The 10,445-nt window shown below is 46.3% G+C and overlaps 1 protein-coding gene across 2 annotated transcripts in view; it reads left to right on the plus strand.

Moving 5' to 3' along the window:
- The window catches only part of VCL (vinculin), a 102,389-nt gene extending 92,397 nt beyond the window's left edge, over positions 1 to 9,992 (plus strand). The window contains exons 17-22 of one of the 2 annotated variants that reach the window (XM_004583500.2): positions 125 to 249; positions 1,488 to 1,673; positions 4,263 to 4,466; positions 6,405 to 6,608; positions 6,956 to 7,060; positions 7,949 to 9,992. In XM_004583500.2, the coding sequence (XP_004583557.1) occupies positions 125 to 249; positions 1,488 to 1,673; positions 4,263 to 4,466; positions 6,405 to 6,608; positions 6,956 to 7,060; positions 7,949 to 8,095 (971 nt within the window). In that variant the 3' untranslated portion in view covers positions 8,096 to 9,992. The remainder of the gene's footprint in view (positions 1 to 124; positions 250 to 1,487; positions 1,674 to 4,262; positions 4,467 to 6,404; positions 6,609 to 6,955; positions 7,061 to 7,948) is intronic. The other variant, XM_004583501.3, reaches the window with a different exon arrangement.
- Positions 9,993 to 10,445: the final 453 nt, after the last annotated feature.

The following is a 10,445-nucleotide window of genomic DNA, read 5'->3' on the forward strand; positions in this document are numbered from 1 at the left end:
CCCTGCCCCGTGTTTACTGGCAGCTGCACGTGCAGCTTCTGTTCATAAAAACCAGTTCTGCTGCACATACGGTGCTGCAAGGCGCCGACCTGCCCAGCTGGAAAGGACACTGTCTTGTTTTTAGGGCTGCAGAAGAGCTTCCTGGACTCGGGATACCGGATCCTGGGAGCTGTGGCCAAGGTCAGAGAAGCCTTCCAGCCTCAGGAGCCTGACTTCCCGCCTCCTCCACCAGATCTCGAGCAGCTCCGCGTAAGTACATTTGGAGAGAGACGGGGAGAACTGAGTGGCATGACGTAGGGATTGTAGCAAGAGAACGGGAGATAGAACCTGTGTCAGAAAGTGGCCTGGCTCAGTTTTTACCTGAGGCCCAGCGGGAGGCCAGCACTTGCTTTCCTTTCTAGAGTCAGTGGGAATGCATGGGCCAGTGGGAAACTGAGGTACTGGCCTGCTGGGATGGGCATGGACTAGAGCAGAAGAGCTGGCTCTGGTAAGCGTGGCTCTGATGAGTGACTGGTGCTGAGTTGTGGCAGAGTCTGTATGGCTTGTGAGGAGGGGAGTTTTGTGTTCCTGGTTGATCATGGCAAATGGTGAGACTCATCCATGTTCATTCCTTTAATCGGCTTCCCTTCGTTCCTTTCCTTCTTTCTTGTTTTGAAGTAATGTATGCACTTTTTGTTTTGTTAGACCAACTATAACTTTAAAATCTTTTGATAGCTTCCAACTCAAAGAACCATGAATTATATTTGTCCGTGGGTTAACAGGAAGCTGTTTGCAGGTACAGATCTTAGAAACAAAGTAATTATAGTTCATTTGTTCCAACTAACACTACTGGGAATGCCTTACTTTAGAAATGGAATGTCAAGGCAACCCCATTTGATTTATTCTCTTTGATGACTTTCTCATACTTAGTGTCAGTAAAAGATGTTACATTTCTAAGTTGGTAGGGGACCGAATCAAGTGTGCTGCATGTAGCCGAGGACCAGTGCTTCCCCAGCAGTCCATGTTTCCTTTGATTATTTCCCTCTGGACTCTTGGTTGGGTGGTTAGGGCCAGGGGAAAGGGGTATTCCTAGGGAATGGTTTCCTTTGTGATGAGCATTTCAAATAGAACCCTTGTGGGTCATTTGGCTTAGCTGTGCTTTATTGGCAGATGAGGAACCCGAGTGCAGGTAGGAAATGACGTGCCTTTGCAGCTGCGCTTTGATTCAAAGCCAGAACCCAAACTTTTAACTTTTCTGAGGATCTTTTCGGGTATCGGTTCTTGATCTGGCAGTGCTGCGCGTGCCTCTGTGGGATAATGACCAGAACAGGAGCTGCTAGCTTTTCTGTGAAGGAAAAGTCTGCTCCTGTTAAGACTGAAGCAGGTGGTCTTTGTTGGTTCCGCGTGGATGGTTTCTCTAGGCATGCTTTTCAGAGGAAAGAATTCTTGGGAAGAGGGTAGAATAGCTCCCACAGCCTCTCTTGTAACCCATTTCTTTTCCTTCTTAGCTAACAGATGAACTTGCTCCTCCTAAGCCACCTCTGCCTGAGGGTGAGGTTCCGCCACCCCGACCCCCGCCACCGGAGGAGAAGGATGAGGAGTTCCCTGAGCAGAAAGCTGGGGAGGTGATCAACCAGCCCATGATGATGGCTGCCAGGCAGCTCCACGATGAGGCTCGCAAATGGTCTAGCAAGGTGAGTAATGAAGCCTTCCTTGGTGAGAAGGACATTTTGTCAGAAAGGATGAGTGAAGAATCATGCACACAGCGAGAAGAGGAATCTATTTGGGAAGCCCCTCTCATTGGTTCCCCTTCTTATCTGTGGGGTTTAGTGAGCTGTTTTTAATGCTTGATGCTTTTCTCCTCCAGCAGCAAAAGTGAAAGCCCAAATGCCTGTTACTTCCAAAGAGGGGTTCTTTTGGTCCTCTAGAGTCACCTCGTGTCCCCCTGGACTTGTAGGATCCTTTAGCAATTGCTTATCTTTCTTGGATGGCCAAATACCTATAGGTACTCCATTGCTAATTACCAGAGTTCCAAATCTGAACCTTTTTTCTGTGGCCTATTACTGCTGCTATGATGCAGTGTTTGCATTCCCCCCCCCTCCAATTTTTTTTTTTATTACAAGCAAGTAGATTGGTGTCTTGGAATCCACGTGCTTAGTCATTTGTCAGAATTGTCCTACCTCTCGACCTACACAGCACCAGGCTAGCTCCAAATCAGTGAATCTGCAATATAACTGTGGTTACTGAGAACTGGCTGCTGCAGCAGCCATGCTCCATAAATAAGTTTTAAGTTTTGCCTGTTGTTTCCCCTGATGAAAAGTAACTGGTAGCTTTTTTAGGTAAGAACAAAATAGGATTGCTGAGCTTACCATGTAGTTTAATGCCATTCTCTACTTTTTCTAGTATGGCCCTAGAACTTTATTTCCACTACCCATTTGCCTTTATTCTTTTCACATTCTCAGTGCTTGCAAGCTCCTGTACTGTTGTAATTCCTAAGGCCCGCCTCCCTGGGATTCTCTCAGTGCTGGAAACTGACCTTGGCTTTTCACTGTTTTTCTGAACTGTTAGCTATGAGCTTGAGTTCTAAGAAGGAATACAGATTTTGTTGGTCTTAGAATTAACCTGTGGGGTGTCTGATGGCATCTTCCCAACTCTGGATCTGTGTAGCAAAATCCCATTGAATGTTGGAAGTGAGTGAGGTTGATAGTGAAGGTTAGTTTTACTTAAAAGATTTTAAGGAAATTTATAAGTTATAGTATACCAGGTACATTATGCAGTAAAACACAGAATTTACATGAGTTATAAAGATGCAACTTAATGGGGTCTGACAGTTTTGACCTCTGATTTCCCTGCTTTATTGTTTGTGGCTTGAAGTCCTTAGGGCTTCTGTGGTTTGCAGCGTTAGGGATTTGCTGCATTTGTGTGAAGTCAGGAGCTGCTTGAGCTGTGTCTGGGTTGTGGGGTAGGAAAGGTGGAGAACACATCCTGCTCTGCCTGTCACTCTATCTGTCTTGAGACTTTGGGACTCTGAAACCTAGCTGCAGTCAGCCTCCCCTCTAAGGAATGGGGATGAGACATAGCTTAGGCAAAGGGATTTCGATGGCACCTCAACACCCGTTGGCCCTGAAGTCTCCATCTTCACCCTTTGGAGACAGGCTTCATGTGTAGGGTAAGACTTTAGGAAATGATAGAAATTGCAAATAAAATCCCATACACACTCCTGCAAATCCGTGTTAGCCATTCTCCATATAAATCATCTGGCTTCACTAGAACAACTCTTTTATTTTCTTCCCATGCCAGCCTATTTTCAGCATCTGACACCTCTGTTGTTTTGGCCTTTTAATATCTCTAACTATGGTAGTAGATTCATGTTCTATGGTTCCAGTGGCACCATGCTAGGCTCCTATGAGGGCTTCTCTGAGCTCAGCCTCAGTCAGTTGCCAAGTCTACATGATATCCTCTCTGTGAAGTAGGTGTGTCAAATGTAGAGGCGAGGCCCTCTTTTGTAAAGGAAGGTAGGTTTAGGTTGTGTCCAAGGAGAATCCTGCTGCTACTAGCTGTAGATGTAATATGAGACGGTGGACACTGAGGAGAGTGCGCAGAGCTGGGCTGCCCCGTGGGTTTCCCTCCTTTGTGATACTGGAGGCTGAGTGATCGTGCAGCAACGTAAGGCATCTTTCTCTTCTGCTGTTGTTTGTTTTCCTGCCTTTTCCCTGTTTTGGTATTTGTTACCTCCAACATAAAATTTTAAATCCTGCAGTTTTTACCTGATGAGGGAATCTTTCTGGCAGTTGTAGAGCTGACCCAACTCTGTCGCAGAAAGACATAGAGCAGTGACAATACGCTCTCGCATGGTGTTCAGGTTTTTCTATTCGTAGCAACTTACATGCTGCAATCACGTTTGCTCTCCTAAGTCCTTTGAATTACCTTCTACTTCTTTGGTTAACTTCTAAAGTTGTCCTGGTGTCAGAATTTCTCTTGTCAAGCTGCACTTCAGTAGGTGAGTTGAAAAGGAATGCTACCTGTTTTGTTGGTATAAATCTTTTTCTGCCAACCCTTTGCCACTGGAGTGGGTTTCTTTTGTTTACTCATCACAGAGCGGCCAGGGCTGAGAGTCCTGCCCTTTGTGGACCTTTGCTCCTGTGGCTCCTGGGGAATACGCCATTTTCTTTCCCCACCCCAGGCAAGCTTTGGTTACTAAACCAGCTGAAGGTCAGTTTCCCAAATCCTACTGCTCTTACTAACACTGTCCCTGTTTCTCATCCTTCCTGCCATCGACAAAGCCGGGTATCCCAGCCGCGCAGGTGGGTATTGGTGGTGTAGCCGAGGCAGATGCGGCTGATGCTGTTGGGTTCCCTGTCCCCTCTGACATGGAAGACGATTACGAACCTGAGCTGCTGTTAATGCCAACCAATCAGCCAGTCAACCAGCCCATTCTGGCCGCGGCTCAGTCCTTGCATCGGGAAGCTACCAAGTGGTCTAGTAAGGTACTGCTCAGCACCCCCAGTCGGGTGCTGCTCCAAATGCATCCGGCCATGTGCAGCCTTGACACATTGCATCACTCATGATCTGTGCGGGTCCTGTGAGTCTGAGCAGGGAGGGCATCTGTCTGTCTGCACCTTGTTGTTAGGGCTGTCCTCACAAGTTTGATAGGTCAGCTAATGCCAGATTAATTGGATTGCATTATGTCGAGTGGGGGGTCGGATAAGGGGGAATGAAAACATCTAGGGTCACTTTTTAAGTGGATTCCTTAGTGACCTTATAGCCACTGTTGGGTCTTTAAGCCCCTTGGGAATCCATGGATTATCTCTCAGTGACTTCAAGGCTGGTAACTCTTGTCAGTCATTGAAGGTAACCGGGCCTGAGCACTGAGCTTCACCTGCTACCGCCTGCCCTCTGACGGCTCAGGCAGAGATGATGAGAGGTAGCTTTATATGGCAAGATCTCTGGGAAGAACTGCTTGCTGCCCTGCCGTTGGCTGTGTGGCAGATGCTTTGACAGGAGCCTTGACGGGAGCCCCCAGGGAAAGGGGCTTCCCTTAGTGCCTGTCAGGATATGCCAGTGGGAAGGGGTGGGACAAATTGGAAAGCATTCAAAGCTGCTCTCAGGAGAGGCCTCGGGGGCTGAAGGCTAGACTGCGGAGTAGGAGGTGGGGGTGATCACATTTTTCCCTTTAAGAGTGGCATGTTGCAAGAAGAAAGGCTTTAAAGAATGATGGGTGGGAACTAACCATAGCACTGTGCTGTCTTCTAACCAAAGCCATGAAATCCTGGAATGACCCCAGGACTGCGCTGGAACAGGCGGAGCCAGAGGGCCTTGTCTAACACACCCCTCATCTCCTGACTGACTTGTGTACTCCTGTGCCTCAATTTTTGCTTGAGATGTTTTACACCCTTGGCGTGAACAAAGAGCCACTTCTAGGTGCCTGTGGAGGTCTCTCCCAGAGTGCCCTGCAGTGGCATGGACTGTGTGCCTCACTGCTACATTGCATGAGGGGAAAAATGAATAGGGCCCGACCTCTAATGTAGTTTTGGGTATTTTGAGTTGTTTTCAGCTCAGAGACGAACCTCCTGGGGCATAAAAAAGGCCTGCCTTTATTGTATTACTGCCCATGAGGGTTTCAGTGAACCAAAATGCCAAATCTCAGATCAGCTGCCATTAGTTAGACTGGGAGCTGTAATTCCAGCCTAACAATTTTAATTTTTGATTCCTCCCTTGGCATCCTTTTAGCCAGAAGTTCCTTTAATTGGAAGCCTCACTTAGCTAAGGGGATTGAAAAATTGATTCTTATTCCTTTATATGTGGAAATTAAGATATTCTTTCATGCTGAGAGAACAAACAGGAGATATTAGGGGAGGGATGGAGCAGTTTAGATCAGCAACATCTTTATTCTACCCCCCTCACTCAGTCTGAGATTATTGGGATTTCCAGTTCTAGTGAAGTAGTGAGTCCTCAGCTGCTGTTTGCAACAAGGGAATGGATGAAGAGGCCTGCAGCCTCTAGAAAGGCTCCTCTCTGTTTTTCCCCTCTTGCTGGCTCTGCTGCTTCCTCCCTGTGAAACTGAAAATGGCTGTTTAACCAACCCCTTGGCCCTCTTCCCATGATTGACATGGTTAACCTAGGGATGCTGAAGTGCTTGTTCAGTGCTGTGCCTGGGCACTCAAGTTGCCCTTTGAGACTAATATCTTGGTCTTTCCTCCAGTGGGGAGAGCTGTTTCTCTCATTGTTGGCTGGGCAAGAGTCCTGGCTCACTCTTGTTTCTCCTGTGCTGTCCATCTCTCTCAGAACCATCCTTTCATCCTCTCCTCATCCTTCCAGAGGGCTGCTAAGTGGCAGACTCCCTCCTGCCTCTGTTTCTCTGCTTCCTTCTTTGACATGCAACAGTGCGCAGACAGACCTCACACTGTGTCTCTGCTTCTCTCCAGGGCAACGACATCATTGCAGCAGCCAAGCGTATGGCTCTGCTGATGGCTGAGATGTCCCGCCTTGTGAGAGGGGGAAGTGGTACCAAGCGGGCACTCATTCAGTGTGCCAAGGACATCGCCAAGGCCTCGGATGAGGTGACCCGGCTGGCCAAGGAGGTTGCCAAACAGTGCACAGACAAGCGGATTAGAACCAACCTCCTACAGGTACTTGGGAAAAAGAGTCTGTGTGTGTGAAGTGTAGAAGAAAAGCAGGAGAGAAAACTGGGTGAATAATGGTGGAAAGAAAAGGCAGAGGGGGAAATACATGTATTTGGAGTGAACACACTCAGGAAAGCTGCTTACCTAATCAAATGAAATGATTGGAATGCTTGTATGTCTGGATAAAGGAGGCTGTACTAACTTGAGGGTGAAACAAGTGGATTTTTGCTATCCATTTAGTACAAGCTGTTTCTATGCTGGCCACTGACAATGCAGAAGATGGATGTGTTGCTTTTATGGAGGTGCAGATAAGACTGATGTGGAAACATTCCAAATGAAACTTTTCTCTTCAGGTGTGTGAGCGAATCCCAACAATAAGTACCCAGCTCAAAATCCTGTCCACGGTGAAGGCCACCATGCTGGGCCGGACTAACATCAGTGATGAGGAGTCTGAGCAGGTGCGTTGTCGGCTGCTTTTGGGTTCTTATCAGCAGTGTCTTTGCTGTTTTGCAGGACTTAACTCAGCTCTGGGAAACTCTTACCTCTGCTTCAAACACTGGGTGCATGGGATGGACCTGACTCACTCTCAGGATGACTGTTGGGATATGCTTCGGGAATTTGGGATTGGAAAAGCAGCTCTTATGCAACTTCTGTCACTTTATACATGGGAAACTGAGGCGTAGCAAGGTTGTGTCTCAAGTAACTGTGTATCAGTGACAGTAGGGCTCTCTTGAAGCCCCCACTGCTATTCTGGCTGTACAGGTCCGCTTCCCAGCAGTGATTAGTGCCACACCTTCCATGTGTCAGGCACTGTCATGAACACTGGGTGCAACAGTAAACAGACCCAATAGAAATACCTGCCCTGTAACAATTAGGAGTGTAGAAACAGAAATAACCAAACAACCTAGATAAAATAGAGTTCATCAATTAGTTGTGGTAGGTTCTGTGGAGAAGAGAATTGGAGGATGTGGGATACTAGTACATCAGAAGTACTTTGTGATATAAAATTGTGTGAGCAGGGGAGGTCACATCAGGTCAACAGTTGATCGAGCAAAGATCTGAAGGAGGAGAGGAGGTACTCATGGGATAACTAGAACACTGCAGGAGGAAGGGATAGTGAGAGTTTTGAGGGAAGAACATGTTTGAAGACCAAGCGAGTATGTGCCACAGGCCTTGGAGTGGCACAGTACATAATGAGGATGGTTCAGTTTTGGGCTCTTTTTGGTGAGGCAAGCAAGTGGTGGGGGTGGTGTGGCAGATTCAAATGGGATTAATAACAGTCCACCCCTGGTGAAAGCGCAGGTTGAATCAGAGTAGAACTAATGAGCCGTCCTTCTGCCCTGCAGGCCACAGAGATGCTGGTTCACAATGCCCAGAACCTCATGCAGTCTGTGAAGGAGACTGTGCGAGAAGCAGAAGCAGCCTCAATCAAAATTCGAACAGATGCTGGATTTACACTGCGCTGGGTTAGAAAGACGCCCTGGTACCAGTAGGCACCTCGCTGGACATGGCTGGCACAGAAGTCCATACTGAATAGAAGGAAAATGATCAAGTCCTGGGAGTCACCCATAATGGCTGGGGCTTTAAAGTAACACAACCTGGCCTCTCATGTCATAAAGGAATGGGGGCTTCTTCATATTAGAAAACATTTATACTTTTTTTTTTTTGTCATGGACACTTTGAGATGTGTCTCCATATAAAGTCTGATTTCTCAAACACAATTATCCTTGTGCACACTCTAAGGCATTTTGGGCTTCTAGCCCTTGGACTTCACATAAGCTCAGAATTCAAGAGTAAACACTAGCCAAACACCTCTTCTGCCCTTATTGTTGAGGGGACACCTCTCTGTTTGCCTTTTACTGGTCCTCAGCCTCCCTATAGGCTCCCTGGATCCAGAGCCTGGGCAATTCAGTTAAGGAAATCACTGTGCCTCCAAACATTATTTTGGGCCTTCCAGGTTGCTGCTGACCCTGTCTGCCTTTCCTGGGTCTTTTGCAGAAGTGAGCTTTGCTGCTGCATGGGATGGTAGCCTCTGGGGAGCTCTAGCAAACAGGGCCTGAATTCATTTCCTGTCCTTCCTCGATTTAATCCTTTTCTCAGTTTAAAACCAAATTTTACTATCCGGAGGTAATAAAATCACGATTCTCTCTTTACCATGCCCCTGAACTGTCTATGTTATGGAAACTGTCCCCAGTTCTGCCTCGGCCTGCCAAGGCAGCCCATCCCATGAACACACTGTGTTGCTGGTGCTCTCTGCTGCAGGAGGGACGGAGTGGCCAGGGCATGGTCCTGCGCAGCCTCCTTGCAGGGTCACTCCCAAGCACTTCATGCTTTGTCACTGCCTGCAGAGGCTTGTGCTGAGGCCTTATTCATTCTTAGCTCTCAGCTGTTCTGAGCTGAAATGCTGCATTTAATTTTTAACCAAATCATGAAGAATCATGACCATTTTAGTCTTCCCTCACACCTTACCCTAAACAAGATTTTAAAGTTACTTAGGTATTTGTTCATTTTTATCCTCTTGAGATTCAGTCCTATGAATTAGTGCTTCTCCCCCAATAGCATTTAATGGAAAAGGAGTCCTGTCTGAAGGCCGTTTTTTAATTAATTGAGAATGTTATCTGCAGCCTAAAATTTGGGTGCTGCAGAATTCAATGGGAAGTGACTCTTGTTGTCCATACCTCCCTTCAATCAACTGCAACTAAGCCCCCGACATCCTCTCCCAAGTATTCAAGAGCATAATGGGCACAAGATTTCACTACCGCAGTTGTAAGGTTGCTGTCAGACAAAAGTCAGAGAGAAGGCAACTTTATCCTTTTGCATTTACTGCTGAGCATTCCCTAACCCATGAAATGGCATTTCTTCCCAGAACCAGAACCAGTAAGGAAAGGAGTAAGAACCCATGCTTGAACATCCTTCCCAGACCCAATGTGTGTTAGGTCTTAATGTGTAAAAGTTGTCTGAAGTTGATCCTATACTCTCAAGCTTTCTCTTACTTCCTTTAACTGAAAGATTATTTTCAAGGCCTTCAGCATATCTGTATATTGCTTACTGATATAAATGCAATATTAATGCCTTTAAAGTATGACTCTATGCCAAAGATCGCTTTTTGTTTTACTAAAGATTACTCAGAGGAAATACAAAAAGTCATGTTTGTTCTCCAAGTTACTCCAGTGTTCTGAGACACTGGTTTACACTTTATGCCAGATGTGCTTTTCTCTAATATCAGAGCTCAAGATACAGTGAAGCAAATAAACAAAACAAAAAACTCAATGATTAGAGAAAAAACTCACTAAAAAAACCCCTACATTTATAAACTAGGATTTATTATATGCAAATATTTTCTGCCTCTTCTTTTGTTCTGTTTAAAACAATAAAATACATTTGTATAAACAATGCTCTAAATGATGACTATGTTATTTTACCAAGAACCTTCTCAATTTTCTCTTTTTGCAGAATAGTCAAAGAAACTAATCCTCAGGATCTGAAAACTAAAGATTTTTATTCAATCTAAACGTTAGAAGAAGTAAGAATTGACAGCAGTGCTTTTATTTAACAAGGATTTATGTGAGAAGAGACCTTTCCGAGGTTATGGACTAGGAGTATAAATGACAGAGGTCAACAGTGGGCAGATGATAGGATTACTCCCTGGTCAAAGCAGTCTTTATCTTAGAAGATGCTGTTTTGGGGCCCTTGTGGTCACAGGTTCTAATCCTGGCAGCTCTGCTTCCCATCCAGCTCCCTGCTTGAGGTCTGGGAAGGTAGTCAAGGACAGCCCAAAGCCTTGGGACACTTCACCCGGGTGGGAGACCTGGAGGAGGCACCTGACTTGGCTCAGCTCTGGCT

Source organism: Ochotona princeps, chromosome 13, assembly GCF_030435755.1.
Source record: "Ochotona princeps isolate mOchPri1 chromosome 13, mOchPri1.hap1, whole genome shotgun sequence".
Lineage (NCBI taxonomy): Eukaryota > Metazoa > Chordata > Mammalia > Lagomorpha > Ochotonidae > Ochotona > Ochotona princeps.